The sequence below is a fragment of the Vanessa cardui genome, chromosome 28, assembly GCF_905220365.1.
Source record: "Vanessa cardui chromosome 28, ilVanCard2.1, whole genome shotgun sequence".
In the NCBI taxonomy this organism is placed as follows: domain Eukaryota; kingdom Metazoa; phylum Arthropoda; class Insecta; order Lepidoptera; family Nymphalidae; genus Vanessa; species Vanessa cardui.
In genome coordinates, this window is record NC_061150.1 from 4,514,152 (window position 1) to 4,537,445 (window position 23,294).

Genomic DNA, 23,294 nt, shown 5'->3' on the forward strand with positions numbered 1-23,294 from the left:
GACTGCTACTCGCAACGCGTTCTCGTCCCGAGCTCCCTACTGCGTTGGTGTGCGTAATATACGCACACGCATAAACCTTGAGCATTCGGCGGGAAAAATGAAATCGCAAAGCGGGAATTTTAAAAAATATGCCTTATTAGGGAATAGGCCTTATTTCGGTCACGTACCTTACTCATTAAAAATTCTTCACATTATGTATTACGGCCTACACTATCCTCATTAGTAGTGTATTCTGTATTTCCTCCTGAAACTGAGTAACTTCTTCGTTGAGGTCTTAAATTTGGTTTAAGAAATAAGAAAAAAATATTGAAAAAATTCCATGTGTCATTTCACAAATGTAAGTTGGCTACAACATTTCTTACGACGCTTCGACCTATTGTTTTGAGTGCCTTTGGCAAAAATAGGCAAATGTTGTGCATCTTTAATTCTTTTTGAGAGATGTGGCACAGGTCTAACTAGCCTGCGCTTTTTAGAAGGAGTAATGTCCTTATCATTTTCTATGAATTCTCGTAAATTGGGGCTGTCGTGTTATGCGATCTACAGAGGGGCTCTAACACAAAGCAGGGCTTGGTCCAATTGGTCCGCCGTAGATAAGATATTTTGTTATGTCCATTTTGAAATCTAAATACTGCATGACCCGGCCGCAAGCACGCACAGATGGCGCCGGTTGCAAATGCTTCTTTAGAACTTAGATCTGCGAGTTTTTTTTGGACTCGACAGATTAACTAGCAATTCGTATGCCTGGTCCCCCATAGACGCAATTAATATTGGTAATTTCATTTCGTCATCCGTCTTATTACTTTGAACTACATTTCCAGTCTATCTACATACGAAGACCACTCATCGGTATTCATATCGAACTCATTTAATTTGCCGCTTGACATTTTTATAATTATTCGGCTTAAACACGCACTTAAATTAAGTTTGTCGCTCGTCGCCACTGTTATGTATTGTTGAAATCCGAGGTAAAAATAAAACACAGCGTCTCGTGAAAACATTTAATCCAATCTGATCGTTTACATCTGTCATAAAATAAACATACGGCGACAACTCGTCCCAGTATCCATTTCAAAGGTGGAATATTCTCCTCTTTACAACCAGAGAATCCAGCTTTAAATTAATTTACATGAACGCCACTTTGTTCGTTGCTGTAGCTCGGAGATGAACTCTTTACACCATCTGGTCCAAAAGTGTTAGCGGAGTTGTTCAATACGTTGGCTATGGCTAGTTATGTCACCCATAAGCTCCCAAGTGCACAGTCTTTGTAGTAAAACAAATAAAAATTGCTATGTACACCTTGACGAGTCTACGACCTTCACGATCACGATCCACGACCTTGACTAGCGCTCATGATTACCTCATATAGATGCTGGAATACCTTAAGGCACTGCTGATGCTGCGAGCCGAGTTAAGCAACAATTGTGTGTCCGTACGTTCACCCGTGGAATAACATTCCATGATGGCTGGATAACCTCGATGCACTTTTGCAATCATCGCATGGAACATCTCTTTAGATTCTTTAAGAAGAATCGAGAGCGTAGTCACCGTGTGAACAGTCGTCCATGTTTATGAACCCGATGAAATTGGAGAGCTTAGAGATATAGGTGAATTGGCGTATACCTGGAGGTGTGATACCTCCGCACAGTGGTACCAAGCTGTTGAGGCATATTTGCAGACATTTTTCTACCATAATTTCGTAATGGATAAGGTACTCGATGCTCAGTTTTCCATTTTGAAATGTGGCTTCGAAAGTCTTCACGTTTAACTCTGTCAACAATTGTATGCAACAGCTTGCTTCTGTCGGTGCGGACATTGTTTTACGTTTATCTTTTCTTAGCTCAATAAAGACAGCAAAGACGTAGACACGTTCGTAACCGTCAGTGACCGAAAGTGATTTGTGACTGGAGATTTTATATGAGAGATGAGTACGTATCATAAAGTGAATATAGAGTTGGGTTTTCCTCAAAAATTTGTAGCTAGGGCCAATTGACCCTAGGTTATCGTAATACGCTGCGCCCGAGTAACTGTCTTAAGGCCGCCAACAACAATATTTTAATAAGGATCTCGTACTCGTCACGTATTAACTCTATTCTGAGCAATGACACATGGCTTGTTCTATATTTAAACTAAAACGCGCCACGCCTCGCCACGTATTACCGGGAAATCTATGTCCATGTGTAGTTAATACCCATAAAACGATAATTGTCGCGGCTCTTTACCGTAATACTGTTTGTGGCTTATGTGTAGGTACTATCACGCCTTGCAACTCCACTGTAAGTGATCGTGGAGTGACGTGGTATGCGGTCCCTAGTGGCACGTTATCTAGCCGTTGTCATGAGCGAAACTAATTTGAAATTGGTGTAACGTAAGAGGGAACGGTCTCAATGCCTTACCTGCACAACTCTCCATCATCCTACACTACTAATATAAATTAAACAAATAAAAGTAGACATATTAAACACAAACATTTCTTTCAACCTGCAGTACTTTAGACTTATGAAGACTATTCAACACTCTTAATTCTGTTGAGATATAGCTGCACCAGATCCGGAACCACTGATGCTGCGAGCTGAGTTAAGCAACAATTGTGTGTTCGTACGTTTACCCGTGGAATAATATTCTAAGATGGTCGCATTATCTCGATGCACTTATGCAATCATCGCATGGAACATCTCTTTAGATTCTTTAAGAAGAATCGCCGCCACCAAATATTTGGTCAACCTACCAAACTGTTGATTTACAGTCATGAAATGTATGTGTACAAGGGCTGTATTAACTAAGGGAGCGCGCCGAATCAAGTAAAATATTTGTGTCCTTACTGCTCGGCATTGAATGATACTTTTAGACATCTGGATTGCTCAAGTGTGTCCGCAAAACGGCTTCGTAGCACAGCTGTTCCGATTCATGGAACAAAATCTTCGGTTCCAAATACAAAAATAACCATGAGCGGACTTGTAAGGAACAAAAGTGATGGTGTTGATCACTCCACGAACGCCAAAAAACATCCAGATCATCTGGCGGCATTCTACCACAAAAATAAGAGTTGTGCAAACCGACCTCGCACTGGTCCAGATGGACACGCTTTTCAATGAATAGGGCTACCTTTGAGAATCTGACGAAACTTCTGAAACCCGAAGGGACTATCCCTCCGAATAAAGGTGTCAAGGTATCCCAGATGATGAGCAGCCGATCTTCCTCTGTTCGTGTGGCATCGAAGTTGTATAGTATTTTGAAGACATCGCCGTTGAAGAAAGTTACTTGAATTTTGTTCGTGGACAGGAGAAACCGTTGATATTCATGGTCAATCTTCAAATATCACTTCACGTTGCAAGGACCCCACACAAGTCTGCCTTGACAAACAACATTTATAATTTTACTCTGCTTTGTTTACAATTTGAAAAAGCTTTTTTTTGACATCTCGTTGTACCCAATCGGGAACCTTTTTAGTTGACTCGCACATACTGTCAAAAAACAAATTTAACGGATGTTTGTGTTTCTCCGCCTCTCTCGATTCTTCAGCCTTCCGTTTCTGTCTTTGCTCACATCGTTTCATAAAATCGTTATCGAAATCCTGAGTACGTCGCGTTATGATGAGTCATCGCCAACTTTTCTTTTTTTTTATCCTTGGTGCTTCGGAAGTGTTTTCGTCATTATCATTCGGAATTTCTTCGAAAATTTCAGTACTTTGATTATGAGTTGATGCACCGTTTTTTTTTTTTTCGGCGAGCAAGCTCAAGCCGGCCCCGTTGCCCAGGGTGCGCCACGAGGAGGCAACTGACATGCACCCCATGAGTTGATGCACCGTGTCGTCACTAGTGCCGTCCAAGCTTGACTGCATGTTTGCACTTGGAGTAACGTAAGAGGGAACGGAGGGGACTTTGTAATTTGAAAAGATTTGATTGGTCAAAGGGAGCGAAGTCAGGCCGGTAAACAATGACAACTCACTGCATTCTTACTCTTCAACGTAAGAGGGAACGGTCTCAATACCTTACCTGCACAACTCTCCATCATCCTACACTACCAATATAAATTAAACAAATAAAAGTAGACATATTAAACACAACCATTTATTTCCATCTGCAGTACTTTAGACTTATGAATACTATTCAACACTCTTAACTCTGTTGAAATACAGCTGCAGCTGCACCCGACCCGTAACCACTTGTGCTGCGAGCCGAGTTAAGCAACAATTGTGTGTCCGTACGTTCACCCGTGAAATAATATTCCAAGATGGCTGGATTATCTCGATGCACTTTTGCAATCATCGCATGGAACATCTCTTTAGATAATTTACGAAGAATCGCCGACACTAAATATTTGGTCAACCACGCAGAGACGTGTGCGGTGCAGTACTGATGGCGGTGAATATCGTTCGTGCACTCGCTTTCAGGGGACACCACTTCATGTGGATTGTTGTCACAAGAGCTGGTGTCGTCGGCAACCGCCTTGCACATCTCAAAACTAAGCTCTTCCTCGACGAAGAACTTCAGTATCTTAGGCTCCCTCACAAAATCTCGTTCACCCGGTGGCTCCCTCCAAAATAGGGGCCAGAGCCAGTCCCAATTTATCAGCAGGCGATCTTCTTCCGACCGAGTTGCATCGAAGTTATAGTTGACGAGCCATACTTCCCTATTGAGAAAAGTTGCGTCCCGGTCTCGCATCGACCTACCAAACTGTTTATATGCAGTCATGAAATGTATAAATTCGTTAAAGGCAAAAGGGGCCCCACGGGGTATAAAAAAAAAAAAGCCCGCGGATCGTGAAGGTATCGACCGGGAAAGTAAGCGCTCTATCTTGATCTTCTTGAGACGTCATGTTGAGTTCTCGATGTCATGTAATGTTCCTTCGCAAAAGTTCGCCGTTCAATGTGTAGTCATCGACAAAGCGCAAGTCAATTTAAACTAAGCCCGCCGTACGGAATCAGGAACACATGACAGGGATAACAAAGCAATTTGCGATTCACAACCTAAAACCCGCGGCTTAATTTTCGGCGTGGTATAACCGTTGTTCGCAATATGAATAATTGAATAATGAAATATCAAATCAAAAGAGAAAATTTACACGGGCATCTTCAAGTACAAGTTTAAAGACTAATTTGACGTTTCCTTCGTCGTCTTCAATGCTCTCTCTACCCCGTTTGAATTCACTTGACCACTTTTAAATTGTAGATAATGAAGGCGCAGAATCTTGGTAACAGCCACCACCACCATTTCTTCGTGGATAATTTTTTGAGTTTTTTCTTGTTTTGTGAGGAATTTTATCACTGCGCGATGCCCGATTTTTTTTTCATCATTGTCGAATCAGTGATCATAGTTGTCTTTTCGCAATGATATCATGAATACTAATGGTGGCAATTAAATGAAATTTTGTATTTATACCCTCAAAGAGTATCATTAAATAAAGAGATAATTAAATTACCCTTATCATTAGTATCACCTCGATACCGAGAATACATTGAACGCCCCTCGTAGTTGAAGCTAAAGGATTAGGAGCGGAATCGGTTAAAGCAGCTTAAAGCCTCGTCTGAAATAGCATCTCCGTTTAAAGAACATATACGTGTTCTACAACAAATTATGTTATCTTTTGGAAACGTACTTTTTACCAACGCCAGTTACAACTTTGGACGTTTTCACTATGTATGATAATCCTGTTTCATCACAATTCCAAATTAAATTTGGTTTATTTTTAATATTAAGTTTCGTAAGAGTTTCGTCTAGTTTTCAAAAGAAATCTTTGATCATCGATTCATTAGGCATGACGAATGATTTTCAAATTCTCTTTCATATTGTATGTACACACATATTTGATACGAAAAACACTATATTTCGGTAATTAAATAAGCCTTACGGCAGTTTTTAATAATTTTCTTTAATCTTTGACATTGGAGTATGAAAACAGCTCGTAAGTGTCATGGCGACGTCGTGACGTCACGGGTATATAAACAAGCTTGTCGTTGTCATTTTTTGTATGTGCTGCAAAGAAAATTTAACTGAAAAAATGAATTCCAAGGTTTATAAGTCGTGTGCGGTCCCTTTATGTAAAAATACGTCTCTCGTAAACCCTAATAAGTTGTTTGTGTATGTTCCACACAAGAAAATAATACGAGGTAAGTGGTTAAAGCTAGCTCGGCGAAACCCAAACAGTGTAGCGACGAATACACCACTTTATTTCTGTGAAGACCACTTTGATGTGAGTATGTTATATTATGATATTGATTTTAAAGTTGAAATCTTTGTTTACCGTAGAAAAATTTAAATATTGAGTGAGGCTTCACAACAACAATTGAGGTTATGTTTGTTTTGGTTTTTGTTGTCTTAATTCTTTTCATTAATTATTTTAATCTTGCAGTTGCCAAATGATATGGAGAACTATATCATATAATGGGATCGGTATCGCAAGTTCGTATGAAACCAGGATGCATGCCCAAAAAATTTATATGTCAGCCAGACAGGTTAACGAGAATGTCTGACTTAATAGAGAGACCCCATGTAGCAAAGAAACGGAGGATGATGATTGTAGAAGAATGCGAAAAGCAATTTGAAGAAAGCAGAATGGTTACAGAAAATTTACAATCTCTTGCAAATGCATCCAGTAGCTCAGGTATGTATTTTAATATTCATTAGGCCATCGCAATTATAAATATATATATATATTCTTAATTTCTCACCATTCTTATTTGAATAAAAAGATACTAACATTTATTTAAATTAATAAAGCACCTGCATTGCCAAAACACAAATCATATAAAGATTTTTGTTATTTAGTAATCTCTTTAAATTAGTAATAATTATATATTTTCTTTTACAGTTCAGCAGACTATTGAAGAAGCTACACAACCACCAACACCTAGAATGCTAGATAAATCAGTACAAGTGTACATCAGTAAAACTTTTAGAAGCAAAGCTATCCAAACAAAAGCCAGTTTGGTAAATCAGATGACATCACCATTGAAGCCATCTCAGCACTCCGTCTCTACATCACCATTTAAAATAAAAAATTTTATTAATAGTAACCCATCAAAACCAAGTGTAACTGTGTTGTCAAAAATAATAAGAAAAATAGAAAAATCAGATAGTGATACTTCCTATACTCCCTCTTTAGCTCAGCCGGACTCATCACCATCCACAAAATCTCTTCAAATAGAATCTATATCAGATTGTAGCGAAATGATAGATGATGACAAAAAGAGAGAAGATTTAAATAATTTAAATTGTACTTTGAGAAGAATTAATAATAATCCCCGTGCTTATATTGGCATTCCTTTAAACTGTTTTTATTTAGTGAATGTGATTCAAGAACAGACAGGTATACCATTTGAACATATTTTACTATGTCTTAAAAAAATTAAACTGAATAATTCTTTCCGTGAACTTGCTGATGATTTTGGCATGGATAAATCGTATCCAAGCAAAATATTTTTTAAAAATATACCTGTTATAGCAAGCGTATTGCATCCTTTTATTGTAAAATTAGATAAAGACTTAATTAAAAAAAATTACCTATGGCTTTCAGGCATAAATATAGTAAAGTTACTTGTTTAATAGACTGCTTGGAAATTGAAGTCCAAAAGCCATCAAAGGCCTTAAACCAAGCACTTTCTTGGTCAGACTATAAGAAAGCAAACACTATAAAATATCTTGTATCTTGTACTCCAAATGGGCTAATAAATTATATATCAAATGGTTATGGAGGCCGAATTACTGACACATGTATTGTCGAAACATCTGATTTTTCAAAATGTTTGCAACCAGGTACGTGGGTCATGGCAGACCGTGGTTTCAAACATATTGAAGTTTATTTGAGACAAATGGGTGTGCGGTTAGTAAGGCCTCCAAGTATTGTCTCTGGAGCTAAGTTTACAAAAGCTGAAGCGAAGCAAACAAAACAAATTGCAAGTTTGCGGATCCATGTTGAAAGATTGATCCGACGAATACGAGAATTTAACATGTTAAAACCCCATGCATGTCTTAACTTAAGTTTAGTTAAAGTACTTGATGATGTAATAACTATAGCTTGTGGTTTGATAAATGTACAAGATGCACTAATTAAATAAAACACATTTATGTAAGCAAATTACTTTTTTTATTTTCTATTCTATACTTTTATTTCCTATTCTATACATTTATATAAAAGTGGATACACATGGGATTTCCAAAAAGAAATAACACTAACAAGTAATTCTGATATATAACTTTCATCAAATTTTATAGATAAAATTTCTACTTCTTAATTGCTGCAAAAATTTGGGTTTGCTACACAAAAGTAACAGTTTTTTATGCCACTCAGAAACATTTGCATCTGCATCTGTGCAAAGCATTTTTTACTCGGTTTATCATTTTTTACATAATTCAAATAAGTTTTATCACTTATGGGACACTTAATCTCAATAATACAGTCGTCACATATTCCATCAGGGGAACCTGCTAACATGGGATACATTTTTGATATGAACAGTCCACTATCTTTTATTTTTTTCCCAAGCTTCTTGCTAACTATATCTTTCACTTGAGCTTCTAAATACCTCCCACGTTTCATGGCTGGTGTGTCTATTATTTTTCCCCCCATGATTGTTGTCTGTGTTCAACCATATGTTTGAGGCGGTAAGGTCGTTTTTTCTATGGCAGTATTTTTCTATAAGTAAAAGACGTGTGTACTCAACAAGGTTTAATTGGTCACTTTTTTTTTTTTTTTTTTTTTTTCTAAATCTTAAGTTCGTCCAATCATCTCGCATTCATCATCAAGACGTAATAATTAATTATCCAACCAGTATTTCTTCTTCGCTGTCAGATTCTAGTGGCCTCTTTTCTGGTCTGGTGACAGAATGGGTTCCTGAGAGAGTTGGTTGAGATTTCGTTAATGGAGCCGAAGAGGCCGTTTCTCTCCCTGTTGTTTTAGCTGTGTAAGACGTTAGCACCCGAGCAGCTTCTTCGATTCTACTGAGACTTTTCTCAAGTCTTAAGACTGAATCATTTCCTATACTAGGAGCTGATCCTGATTGAGGCAGAGGGGCGGAAGAATCTCCTCGAGAGGTTTGTGTATCTATAATTGTTTTAATAATAGAGGACTTTAAGTCATGGTAACTCATTGTGTCTACTGGGGTTTCTCCGGTCTCGAAATGGATGCCTTGAGTCTTCCACCGTGAGTTTAGGAAAGGAACCATGGTTTGATTAAGGGAATGCCACGCCTGCTCAGGATCAGTATTCTTCAAATTGTTCCACCTCTTAGGATAAGCATGTCTGTCAGTATGGTATAGACTGTTGATGTAAGAATATTGCATATTGCCGATAAACAAATTTCGGGGGCATGGGGTCCGAGGGAGTGCGGGAAATTTACGGGAGATCTCTGTTGCATTGGGATCATCTTCCAGTTCGTCGTCAAAGATTTCCTCTGTTTCTGTGTTGTTTGATGTTGTAGGTTGACTGCAGGGAATAACAAGTTCTGTTTGGCGTGTTGGGGGGATTGTTTCCTTAGAAAGTTGGGTCTGTATTTCTTCCTCTCTGGGTTTCGAGAGCAGGCCGGCATCTTTCCTTAACACGGTTAACAGGTCCGTCCCTGATTGGGATTTTGCTTTCGTTTGTTTCATTTGCAAATAGCTTGTGATATAATCCATTATCAGGCCTTTGACTTTAGCCTTAGCATTAGATTTTATCAATCCCGAAGAATGAAGTTGCTCAGGTGTAATTGTGTTGATTAAAGTGAGCTTAGGATCGTCCGGACTCAACTCCTCCTCGAACTGTAACCTGATTTCATTAAGGATAGAGGTAATAAGCGATAGTGAGGTTTTGTTTGCCATTATACTTTCCGAATTACTTACCAGATTGAGTGTAACGTCATGTGTCTTTTTTTTTTTTTTTACTCAACAAGGTTTAATTGGTCACTAGATTTTTAATACAATATTTTCTAAATATTTTAAAACGCTTAATCTATTTTAAACTGTATTCGTAATATAATGAAGCCGTATTTATTATAACTATAGTCGCTTATGCATTTGTTGTGGACTGTAAGCATTATAATTATATAGGTGTAAGTATGTATTTAGACATTCCGCCCGCCAAAGGACGCAGTCCTTTAAAATAACAAACAAATCAAATATAACAATAAGAAAATAATTAAAACAAAAAAGAAACTAAGAGAGCAGAACTAACTATATTTTACGATATTTTTTTTTATAAATTCTATACGTTAAAGTAATAAATTGTAACTTCTCAATATTTAAGAACATAGTCCTTCCTTCATTTATTACTTATTAACATCCTTTATTTATTTTTATTTTACAATTCTCTCATGATGTTACGTTTATACAATTATTAAATTAAGACTCACTATTTTGCTTCGTCAAAATACAAATTTTACTCACAGGCCTCTTATATACGCCGGTTTTACATTTAACCGATACAACACGTGTGATATCATCGGAACCAACATGTTTTTGTATTATTTTACCTAATATCCATTTACTAGGAGGAATATTATCTTCTCTCAAAATCACAATATCACCGATTTCTGGTTCAGCGTTTTTTGTATTCCATTTATAGCGTTGATTGAGATTTACAAGATATTCTTTAGACCATCTGTTCCAGAAATCGTTGACCATTTTTTGTGTTAACCTCCATCTATCCAGACTAGTAATATTACACTGCATATAATTCTCGTCAGCTAGGTGAGTGTACCATCATCATTCTTGCACCAACTTACTTCAAATGCTTTAGAAGCGGTTATCCTGCCATATCTGAGTTCATGCCACAGATTATTTTTGTACTGGTCCCTTGTTTGATTTTCAATTTTATTTATAATTTCAACAGACAAGTTGACCTTACTTAAAAATACATCAGAACACTCTTCTTTGTATGTCAATACCAGATGGTGCATTGACGCACTCAGTAGGTCATCAAAAACATAATCATGTTGATATTTTAATATTTCACAGTTGGAAGTTTTTCTTTTCTTGCTTTCTTCTAAAAATCTTTCTAAAACTTTTTGATTAGATGGCACTATAGGGCTTCCTTTGGCTAACTCTTTTGCTGAAATATACTTTGAAGTAGTGCCAACTCTTGAGAGTTTTGATGTTAGCCAATAGCACTGTACTTCAGTACATGAATCTCTTCGCTTCGCCGATGGACCCACATCAGCAAAGCTATGGCGTGTTTACAGCCACCCTGAGCTGCAACACAATCATGACACTGAACTGATATGACTTTCTCATTATCTTCATCAACTATCAAAGTGACTGCATACAACTTTGCATGGACTTTATGTTCCGGGCAAATCTTGCACTTTACTGTGCAGACATTCTCTTCTCTTTTCAGTTGTACATAACTGATTGCATCATCGCCATAGGATGGTCTTGAAGACCTGGAATAAATAACAATAATCAGGACAACATCTACATACAGACTTGACATGGTGTTTACGTTAATCATAGTACATGTTAGAAATAAGTATGTACATAACATGTATTTACAGATAAAATTTTATAATGAGACGTAGGTACTGTTTGTAGGTGTTAAAATATACTCTCTATATTGTTAAAGACATGTTTATGATCTTGTTACAACATAAAAAATTGAAGTAGTTACATAACCTAAAAGATAATCTTATTTTTGTAAAAATGTAAATATTTCCTTGTCGAACAATGTCACGAAATGTTTGAACATCTTAGAATTACCGACACAGATAAATACAAACTTTATATACTTACAAGGAGGTTTTTACATTTCTGAACTCGGAGGAGCAAAAATCTTTATTTGATGCGAGGAATTCTCCTAACATCAGTATATCAATCCTCGGTAAATTAGAGCTTGTTGCCTTTATATAGCCTGGCTCCATCGTTATGATGTCGAGAAATGGCACTGACGGTAACAAATCGATAAAAAACTCAATAAATATGCGTAAACACAACAAAATCTGAAGCTTCTCAGTATCATTTATATAGACGTGACGTAATGCGCTGTGATTGGTGTTTCATTCAAAATGGCCGATTGTAGTTTTTACAGCTTAATTTTTATTGAATATCTTATTAATCTCAATTTATTTATTATAATAAAATTCTTTAAAAAATATCTTTAAATATAGATTTTTCGCTAAAATCAAAACATCTTAAATTATTTAACACTGTTGACACGCCTATTATAATCAACCACAATACTAAAAGGTAACTTCTAATTTCTAAAAAGAAACGAGTTTTTGCCATTCGTCTACTTACTCCTCCGAGCCACTCCTTGTATTTAAAATTTCCGATATTTTTCGCTCAGGTATGAATGTTTTTCTATTACTAGTTCTTAGCACTGGCCTATTTATAATCTCAATATTCTCCTTTTTCGGAAAGCAGACAAGTTGATTAGACAGGATTTTTACTTTGGGCTCCTTGGTACATTTTCTTTTAATTTCTTTGGATTGAGTTTCGTCAAGAGGTACAGTATCACTGTCTGGTAAATTGGGCGAATCATTGAATTATCGATCTTCCGCTTCTTTGTACATTTTTTATTTACTCTACAAGTAATTGCGTTCTCTTTATGATTCCGTTTAGCTGCCAGTTTTTCTGCTTTTTCCTTTTTAATAATTTCCCGTTTCAATTTTCTCTCTAATATATCAGTCTTTTTTTTTCTTTTGCCTCTTCTTTTTTTCTTTCGAATTCTCTCCAGTCTTTTGAAGATATTGCTCCAATTCTATTAATTACTCTAGGAGTACTAGATTTTTTAATAGGAGATGGTATTTTTAGAATCTTTTTCAATGCTGGTGAAACATTTGCGGAAGTCTTACGTACATCATAATTGGTCTTTTGATCTGTTCGGATTGAAAGTTGTTTGAAGCTGTGGACATCATTTCAGTTGTTGTTTAAAGTTGCCGGAAGATTTGATGGGGCCAATAATTTATCGCAATTTTCCTCTTGATCAGGTTGGCTTGTAAGGACAACATTATAGTCATCACTACAGCGGGTTTTTAATGTTAGTGAAGTATTTGTTGTAGTCGATATTATATTGAAATCATTTTCTTGAACAGGTTGGCTTGAAAGCTGATTATTATCATCGTTAGTTACAGATATCAAATCGTTACATACATTTATTTCGTAAGTTCCTACTTCTAGATCTGGCAAATCTAAGTTGTTCAAAAGGGTACTATTGCCCAGTAACGGTAAACTTATATTCATGTCCGTTGTAATGTTCTCATTATGGCTCATGTTTTTTGAGTCCATTAAAGCATCAGATGCAGCAGAGTTGTCAAGTCCATGAGCGTGTTTTGCAGTTTCGATTACTTTTAGAACTATTGATACCTCCACTCCTTGTTCTGTCAAGTCTTTGTGTAAACGCCGGATTACAGAAAGAGCTGTGTCAAATTCTCTGTATTTTAAAGATTTCTTTGGTGATTGACTTGTCTTCCTTTTTAATTTTTCCGCATTATTTTGCACACATTTTGTGTAATCAACAGCGTTGGGGTCAAAAGGGAAAAGACCACATTTTCTAAACCCGTTTTTTATTGTGTCCTTTAGATTGTCTTTTTGTAATACTTGTTTTAGCAATGGACAAAATGTGGCCTCTGTCAAGCATTTATTAGCATTTTCCGGCACAGATGACCACTTGTGTATCGTGTTCTTCCATTCTGATTTTAGTGGTTTGAATACACTTACGTCGGCAGGTTGCATCATATGCGTAGTATTGGGTGGCAATGTAAAGAGTACAATATTGTTTTCGTAACAAAGCTCACTTAATTTCATTGTCAAATGACTCTTGTGACCATCAACAAAGAGTATTGCTGCCATTGAAAAAATATTAAATTATGTTCATTATTAAATGGTTTGTAAACAATGTGACGTGTTGCACAAGATTGGCACATTCTTTGCAAGCATTCTGTGTTGTTTGTATCACAACACAGTGTGGTTAATATATCTTGCGGTTTTTTTTCATCAATTATAGATGCCTTATTCAAAGCGCTCACCAGCAGTTCCATATTTATATGAGTAATACACATGCATGTATCTCGGTTAGCCGGTTTGGGGTGCAATACCCAAAAAGGTCGGTTTTTGCAGAAAAATGAATAATGGTTTCTATTTTTGGTATCATTTATGAATATTTTATATAAATCAATTAATGGAGCTGTCAGATATCGCTTTTGCATTCTTTTTTTATTCCTTGAAATAAATTCTTTTTTTCCTGCAGCAATGGTGCTATTTGCGTCGTCACAATAAAATGATATGATTGCATTTTTTATTTCATATAAGCTCTTTTTACGGTATGTGCTCTTGGATGAAAAATTTCGTCCTTTAGGTGGCTTGCTGTTTATTATTTTATTTCGGTCTTCATCTGGTAAATTTTGTATGAACTCGAGTTTATTCCGTGACTTACTTGACTTATTTTCCTAGGACCCCTGGATGGGGCAGAGGGCGTCCACAAAGAGTCTCCAGCCAGTCCTGTTTTGGGCTTCATGCTTCGTCTCTTGCCACGTTTTGCGAAGCGGCTTGAGTTCGTCCAGAACCGAGCGTCGCCAGGTTTGTCTCGGTCGGCCACGCTTTCTCTTGCCTTGCGGGTTCCAATCCAAAGCCTGTTTAGGGATATGGTCTGGTGCCCTTCGCAAAGTATGGCCGATCCAATGCCACTTGCGGCGCTTTATTTGCTGGTCGATGGGATATTCATGGCATCTCCGCCACAGAGCTATGTTGGAGATTGTTTCGGGCCAGAATATTTGGAGAATTCGACGCAGGCACCTGTTGACGAAAACTTGGAGTCTCTGCATGAGGTCTTTTGTCACTTTCCACGTCTCACACCCGTATAGCAGAACGGTCTTCACATTGGACCTGAAGATCTTTAACTTAATCTTTCTGGTCATTTTCCGGGACTGCCAAATCGGGCGAAGTTGTGCGAAAGCGGCCTTCGCTTTGGTTATCCGTGAGGTGATATCCTCCTCAGTTCCTCCAGTCTCTGACACAATACTGCCAAGGTAGGTAAACTGGTGGACGCGCTCCACCTGCTCCTGGCCTATATATAAAGGTGACGTGTTTCGCACTTCAGATCTCATTTCTTTGGTCTTCTTTATATTGATGTTGAGTCCTGTTGCTGCTGCTTCTCTCTTCAGGTCGTCGATTTTGGCTTGCATGTCTGATCGAGTATGGCTGAGTAGACATAGGTCGTCGGCATAGTCTAAGTCTTCCAGAACTTCTGTTAGTCCTCATTCTATACCGCGGCGTTTGTCAGCATTCACTCGTAACATGATACCATCGAGAACGATCAGAAACAGCAGAGGTGAAAGAAGACATCCCTGGCGAACACCCGCATGTACGGTGATGCCATCGGATATAAGTCCTTCATGACAGACTTGGCAAGAATAGTGCGCGTACATGGCTCTAATCAGATTTGCTATCTTGTTCGGTACTCCAATCTCACTTAAACGTGCCCACATGCTAGTCCATTGCACAGTATCAAAGGCCTTTTCGAAATCTACAAAGGTCAGGTAAAGTTCTCTTTGCATTTCTGATGCCTGTTCAACTATTATGCGGAGAGTGTTGATTTGATCTATGCAAGAACGGTTTGCTCAGAAACCTGCCTGTTCTCTGCGGAGCATGGGTTCTACCGCTTTACTGAGCCTATTCAAAATTACTCTACAGAGTATTTTCGACGGGATCGATAGCAGCGTGATTCCACGCCAGTTGTTACATTGGCTAAGGTCTCCTTTCTTTGGCACAGTTATTAGTAATCCCTTGTTACGTCGTCGGGGAGATTTTCAGCGGTCCAGATCTTATGCAGCAAAGGGGTGAGGGCGTTCACGGCAGATGTTGGACCGGGAATCGATTTCATAGCAGCAGAAATGCTAACTGCTGCTATGAAATCGATTCCCGGTGCCTTCCCAGACTTGAGTGTGCAAATGGCTTTCGCCACTTCCTCTTTACTCGGCGGGTCTGTGCTGATGTCGAGACAACCAATCTGACTAGTGCTGGGTATGTGGTTCGCTGAGATATCCGTGGGGTTTTGGTGGAAGACTTCCACAAAGTGTTCGTGCCAGCGACGTAGCCGCCCTTCAGTTGTTGCAATGGGCTTTCCGTCTTTATCACGTATAGGTGGAACTTTCCTGGAATGAAGCTTCTCCGATAAGGTCTTGGTTGCTTTGTACAATTCCCGCAGATTTCCGCTATTGGCAACTAGCTGTGCGTGTTCTGCCACACGATCAGCCCATATTCTACGGTCTCTTCGTGTGCTGCGGTAAATCTTTTTACGGATGAGACGGTATTCACTAACTAGCTCGCTGCGTTGGTCCACGGGCGTACTCAATATTTCCAGGTTAATTTCCCTACGCTTACTTATGAGATCCCAAGTTGTTTCGGAAATCCAATCCTTCCGCTTCGATTTCGGAGCTCCAGCTGAAACTTCTCTTGCGTGGTTTTACTCTTCAGTTTATCGACATCAAACCTTCTCCCAGCTTTGTTAGGGCGGGTACTGCAGTGTGGTACTGCAACTCTGAGCCGTACTTCACCAACCACCATATGGTGATCGCTATCAATGTCCGCACCTCGTCGATTTCGTACATCGAGTAGCGAAGAGCGCCATTTCCTACTTATCGCTATGTGGTCGATCTGGTTCTTAGTTCTCTGATTGGGAGAGGTCCAGGTGTATTTGTGGATGTCTTTGTGTGGGAAAAGTGTGCCACCAATTACAAGGTCGTTGTTCGCACAGAACTCGATAAATAGCTCTCCGTTATTATTCCGCGTGCCGAGTCCGTGTGCTCCCATTTGTTCCTTGTTTCTAGTGTTGTCGCTACCCACCTTCGCGTTAAGGTCTCCCATAACAATCACTATGTCCTGCTTCCTGATACTGCTCAGAACAGCTTGAAGGGCACTGTAGAAAGCTTCCTTCTCGCTTTCAAGAGCGTCATTTATGGGAGCATAGCATTGCACAACACTGATCTCACGGGCTTTGGAATGGAAGCGCGCTGTGATTATGCGGTCCGAAATTGGTTTTCAGTCCAAAAGGCTTTTCTTTGCTGCATCGGAAAGAAGGATACCAACACCATGCTCATGTACGTCGTCTTCATTCTCCTTTCCAGAGTATAAGAAAGTCAAGCCCTTCGGTGTCCTTACTTCACCAAATCCGTTCCAACGCACCTCACTAAGGCCAAGGATCTGCAGGTCGTACCTCAGCATTTCTGCTTCTGCCTGAGCTAATCTGACATCGCTGTCGTCGCTGTACAACGTTCTAACATTCCAGTTTGCAATTCGTGTCCGGTATTTCATGCCAAAGGTCGTCGTTTTAGGATCGGTCCGGTTTCTCTCTGTTTCAGTTTCTTTAATCATTTATTTTCGGATGAGCAGGTGATTGGCCCACTGCATCCTAGTCTTGTGGTGGGTCTGCCACCTCAGAGCTCTCAGACTCGCTCGGTTTTCTTCGGGTATCCTCCCTGGTGATTCGATTCTGCTTTGAGGCGCAGAATGTTCGCCTTGTGCCCTGCATCCGTTAGCAACTGCAACGCTTTATGGCGAGGCGCGGTGGCGCGGTTGCAGCAGGTCCCGGGGTGGATGGCGGGGACGTGGATGGCTCGGACTGGCTGAAGTTTGCAGACCCCTGTGTTACGCCATTAACAGGACGCAGTCGGTATCATGGTGCTTTATAGAGACTCACCTTCGCTTCGCGCTTCGCTTCACCTCGCTAACAGTTTCACCAAGATCCTTCAGCTTCCCACCCCGAGTTTATTCCGTAGATTAGTTATAATTTTTCGTTGTGATTCATTCTTCTTTTTAAATGATTTAATTATAGACAACAATACCTTCCTTTTTTTAAATGCCGTATATCTAATTTTTCTGACTGTACGTTTGACGACTTGGCACTCACAATCGTGTTGCAAAGGATCCCCCTCATTAAGACTATTATCAGCATCGTTAAGCAAATTCGGAACCGCGACTGCTTTAACTTGGATTGTCTCTATTGTCGCATCTTTATACAAATTTTCTTTTTGTCTGTCACGATAGTTTTTTGAATGTTTTTTCCATCTTCTTTGTTCTCTCTGAGATCTGGGAGTTTGATCTTTGCTCTGAAGTATCTTCTTTTCTTCCTTTGTTTTAAGATATTGTTTCCTTCTTTTTTCTTTTTCAACCGCTAGGAGCTCCGGATCATTTTTAATTTCCTGATAGCGTCTTCTTTTACACAAACGTTGGCTTTCTAATCGTTGTTCTTTGGTTTGTGGCATTTTTTGCTGCAATAAAAAATATATATTTTGTTTTAAAGTAATAAAGTATGCCCAAATTTTAGTACAGCAAAAAATGTCATTTGTTTATAAATAATTTAATGCCACTATTGTGAAATCAAGATTTACCAAAATTCAACTAAATTTAAGACTTCAATTGAATTTAAGATAGAGGTCATTTGCGGATGACCTAATAATGTGAATATAATAATGAAAACGTTGTATACTAAAAGCAAAAAAATGCAGGACCATAGAGGTAATCTTAATTTTTATCCTCAATGTAATATAGCTCTTACTTCCTTAATTAATGTAAACATAAAATTTGCACAAAACTTGGAATCATTCTTGGTAACAAGTCGTCATTAAAGAAAAGGCAAACATCATTGTATGAAACTTACCGTCATTGGTCTCAACAACAAGTTGACCACAATGACGTATCGCAGAATGACCAAATTAGAAGAAAACTTGTACAGACTTGTCTGTGAGCATAATACCAACTAAATAATTACATTAATTGAAGTTGTTTACAACTTGCTTTTATTGTATTATTAATCAAATATATTTAATGTGCACATTAAAGTATTTAAGATTGGGATACAAATGACATTTTTTATGACAAAATGCAAATAACCATCACAATGGACTTACAGTTTTTGAAAGCGTACGTGTTCTCTTACCGAAATGTTGTCGTCGACTGAGGACTCTCCCCGCGCACCCGGCAGGGTATTTTAGCGTTGCATTAGGAATTAAGTTGTTCACTCAAAAGAATAATCAATGTTACCGTGACAAATGTCTTTCTTTTTGTGACAAAAATTTAATTTTTTGTTTACGATAATTTTTGCCGTACTGGGAAATATTTTTCAATCTAAATATAAGATAATGTATTAAACTTAACCTCAGTAACATAATTACAATAATTAAGTAAACATAGATTTTTTAATAACAAATTTTACATCTAGAGACGGCAATCGGAACTTGAGCAATAATGACGTTAAGAGCTCATTTTTAAACTTTGTATAAAAAAATATACTCATTTGTTTTTTATTTACTTAGTAACGTATATAATAATCCTAAATATAAATAAAAAAGGCTATCAATGGTATTTTATATTAATATTTTGACGTGAATTTAAGTGCCTGTAGCCTTACTAATCCGCGCTTGAGCTTTCCATTCTGGTTCTACACCTTGGCCAAGACCTCTCACTTTCACGCCATCGACATATCCTCCCGACACCATTCTTGCTTCTCATTTGAAGTTCACATTCTTTTGATATTTCTTCTGCCTAACAAATCTTTATTGCTTTATCTAAATTTAACTCTTCGCATCTCAGTAAACGATCTCTGAACGTGATTTGATGAATACCGCAAACAATTCGTTTTCTTCTTCTAAGGGCGCTTTCAATTTAGACGGTTGCTGCCGGACTGCTGCCGCACGGTCAGTACGACCACGAGCCGTACTGCTGCCGGACGACAGCAGTACGACGTAAATCGTCTTATTTGAAGAGATACGCGGCTGCAGTCCGATCGAATTTTAGTGATTTCCATCGAAATCCAACTTTAGTCGGTGCCATGGACTCTGACGAGGAAGTGTTATTGTTAGTTCTCTTGCTTCGGCAAAAACATAAACGACGCCGTACTAGGGCGTCGCCAATGTTTTCTTTAAAATATAAAACTGGTGATTTTTATACACTTTACCCTAGATTAAAAGAAAGCTCAGCTGAATTTTTGAACTATTTTAGAATGTCTAGAGAATGTTTCTATGAATTATATCACTTTGTTAAAAATGGAATACAACGTCAAGAAACTAAATTCAAAAATACTATATCCACCGAAGAGAGACTTGTGATAACGATAAGGTAAGTAATATAAACACATTTACTATTTTAATAAGTATTTATTGCTACTCTTAAACTGATCAGATAGAGATTTTAATGATTAATGTTTTCTTTTTTATTGATACGCACGCATTTATACTGTGTCACCGTCGCTAAAAAGATCTTCATATAAAGTAAAATCAGAACTCGTTGATGTATTAGACATAGGTGATTGTTGTTGTAACTAAGTAGACGGACCATGAGCCTGACTACGATATTCGGTAGATTGACCTGTGTAGTAACCCTCTTGTTCATAATTATAATCAGCGGCATATGAACTTGACCCGACGTATTTTCTTATGATTCCAATTATCTCGTATTTAGTATCCATTTTGCGATGTTCCGGAATTTTTTTTAATATCATTTAATAATGACAACAAGAAATATCTATCGCCGTCTTCAAAATTGTCTGCATTTGCATTGTTTTTGTTTTGCATTCTTTCAGCAAGAAGTTTTAAAATCTTATTAGTCTCATCGTAGCTCGAAGATGCTTTTTTAATTTTTGATGACGATGCTATTACAGAACAATCGGTTTCCGGAGAATCAGATTGCTCGTTGGTACCAGAGTTGGAAGGTTTTGATTCATAAAGATTAGACAGAAACTGAAGCCGATCAAAATATACGTACTTCCGATGATTTTTTCCAACAGATCCACTTTTTAACTGTAGTTACTTATTCAACTCTCGTGAATAGGAATCCCTAATATTTCTCCATTTTTTTTGGAGTAACACGGCTGAAATAAAATTTTCTGTTATTATTTTCAGATATTTATCAACTGGCTGTACTATGACTGATCTGCATCACTCTTACCAACATGGCGTCTCAACAATTAGTGGAGTTATTAAAGATACATGTCAAGAGATATACAAAGTTTTGAAAGATATCTGTATACTGATCTTAAAAAGGAGGATTGGTTACAAATAGCTCAAGGGTTTGAAACAAAAGCAAATTTTCCTAATTGCTTGGGAGCTATAGACGGCAAACATCTGAGAATAATAAAACCGACAAGAAGTGGATCGTTGTATTACAACTATAAGCATTTCTTTTCTATTGTTTTGTTGGCTATTTGCGATTCTAATTATAAATTTATTTATATTGATGTCGGTTCCTATGGGAAGGCTTCAGATTCACAAATATTTCGGAGCAGTAGTTTTTTTAACAAGCTTCAAAACAATAATTTAGATATACCAAGTCCTGCACCAATACAAGACAATGGGCCACCACTACCTTTTATTTTTGTTGGCGACGAAGCATTTGCCGTCAGCAACTTCATACAACGGCCATTTAGTGGAAACTTTTTGGAGGGGAAAAAAAAAAATTTTAACTACCGCCTGTCACGTGCACGCCGGTACATTGAGTGTACATTTGGTATTATGACAAATAAGTGGCGAATATTACATCGTCCATTAAATGTGGAAATATCGTTTGCAACTGATATTGCTAAGGCTATTTGTGTTTTACATAACTTTGTTCAACGCGAAAATACCACTATGCAAGGTCAACCAATTCGAGTTAGGCCAGTTCAGCCACAAAGTTATCAGAATTTGTCAGCCACAACTGTCCGCGATATATTTACGGACTATTTTGTTAGCCCAGGAGGACAAGTATCGTGGCAAAACAATAAAATATAAATAATACTAATTGATTACATTATAATATAATAAACTGTTTGTTGTTGTACCTGCATTATTCTTTTCAGCTGCTTTTTTAGTTTTAAAATCGGTAATAAATTTTTCACATAAAACACTGGGATGTTTTATGTGAAAAATTTATTACCGATTTTTTTCCAAGCGATTTGAATACTTGTCACATTTAGAATCCCAAACGGCGGGCTGCAACTCTATTTCATTTATAAAATCTTCTGTATTTAAATCATCCATAATTAGGTAGGTATGCACGAAAACGTTTAAGAAAAACGATGCGTTCACAGCACTAGCGAACAACGACTGAGACAGGTTGTTGCCGTGCCGCCAACGGACGTGCGCCGCACTGCTGTCGCACGACTTTGCGTCGAAACATTTTGTATGAAAAATCATAACCGCCCGTGCGCAGTACGATACCCGGACTGCAGCAGTTCGGCACCAATCGTCTAAATTGAAAGCGCCCTAATATCAAAAATTCACAATTTTTACTTAAAAGGCGCAGCGCTGTGAAGTACTCATGAATTGATTCACCTATTTCTTGGTTTCTTGAGAAAAAATTGCATCTCATCAATGTGACATTTGATTTAATACGAAAATGGCTATCAAACTTTTTTTAACAATACATTGACATCATCGCGGTCTCATTCTTGAACAAATGTAAAAGTTTGATATACCTACATCAAATCCGTCTGAACCCATTAGATTAATCAATAAACTAGCTTGAACAGTCATTCACTCTGCGTGTACTCCTGAAGCTTTCAAAAATAATAAAAATTGCCGCTTCCATTTTTTCCATACCTCAGCTCGGCCGACAGGTCCGCCGACTCCGACCATATTTAACTCAGATGGCGGTCGCGCGTGTTCCATATTGTATATTGTAAACCAAGAAATAATGATAACTTAAAAAATAATTTTGTATCTATCTAATTATAATATTTTGTTTATTTGAAGACCAATATAATAAACAGAGACTTTAATGATAATAGGTATATAATTTTGCAGATGTTTAAAGTTTAAAAAAGTTTTTAAGCAGAATAAAATAAAAAAAAATCTAATTTCAAATCAACTTTTTATTGATATTGTAGTATCTATCTTCTAGTTACATAAATAATTTTTGGCAATTTACCAGGTTTACAAGTATGAAATGCGGATTTTTTTCTAAAACATTTTGTTCAATTTGGAAGAATGATAAAAAGTGCTTTATTCAAAATATGCTCCATTGTTTGTTATGCTTTTTTCCCATCTTTCGGGCAACTTGTGAATACCACGCCAGAAAAAATCTTCCCCTTTTGCTGCGAACCATTCATCGAGCCATTTTTTCACATCTTAGTACGAAGTAAAGCGCTGCTCAGCAAGTGCGTGACCCATTGATGCAAACAAGTGAAAATCGGACGGAGCCAAGTCTGGCGAGTAAGCCGCATGGGGTAGGATTTCCCAGCTTAGTCCTTCCAATGAGTCGCGGACCTGTTTTGTCGTATGTGATTGAGCATTGTCATGAAGAAAGATGACCTTGTGTTGCCTCTTTTGGTATTCTGGCCTTTTTTCAAGCATCGAGCTGCTCAAATCAATCAACTGTTGTTGGTAGCGTTGAGTATTCACCGTTTCCCTAGGTTTTA

At 37.8% G+C, this 23,294-nt stretch overlaps 2 protein-coding genes across 2 annotated transcripts; one reads left to right on the forward strand and one right to left on the reverse strand.

Annotated features, from left to right (window-relative positions):
- Nucleotides 1-4,395: 4,395 nt before the first annotated feature.
- LOC124541540 lies at nucleotides 4,396-7,589 on the forward strand. Its single transcript, XM_047119456.1, has 2 exons — nucleotides 4,396-6,600; nucleotides 6,808-7,589. The coding sequence occupies exons 1-2, from the start codon at nucleotides 6,381-6,383 to the stop codon at nucleotides 7,539-7,541; spliced, it is 954 nt and encodes a 317-aa protein (XP_046975412.1). The 5' UTR covers nucleotides 4,396-6,380; the 3' UTR covers nucleotides 7,542-7,589.
- Nucleotides 7,590-10,943: 3,354 nt separating this feature from the next.
- Nucleotides 10,944-12,031, reverse strand: LOC124541541. The gene is made up of 2 exons (XM_047119457.1): nucleotides 11,699-12,031; nucleotides 10,944-11,352 (listed from the first exon to the last, which is right to left on the reverse strand). The coding sequence occupies exons 1-2, from the start codon at nucleotides 11,824-11,826 to the stop codon at nucleotides 11,067-11,069; spliced, it is 414 nt and encodes a 137-aa protein (XP_046975413.1). The 5' UTR covers nucleotides 11,827-12,031; the 3' UTR covers nucleotides 10,944-11,066.
- Nucleotides 12,032-23,294: the final 11,263 nt, after the last annotated feature.

Bases quoted from the DNA above. Each gene is read 5' to 3' on its own strand.
- LOC124541540 (XM_047119456.1), top strand. From the start codon at position 6,381: ATGGGATCGGTATCGCAAGTTCGTATGAAACCAGGATGCATGCCCAAA. The intron at 6,601-6,807 runs GTATGTATTTTA...TTTCTTTTACAG, and splicing joins AAATGCATCCAGTAGCTCAG to TTCAGCAGACTATTGAAGAA.
- LOC124541541 (XM_047119457.1), bottom strand. From the start codon at position 11,826: ATGGAGCCAGGCTATATAAAGGCAACAAGCTCTAATTTACCGAGGATT. The intron at 11,353-11,698 runs GTAAGTATATAA...TATTTATTCCAG, and splicing joins AGAAATGTAAAAACCTCCTT to GTCTTCAAGACCATCCTATG.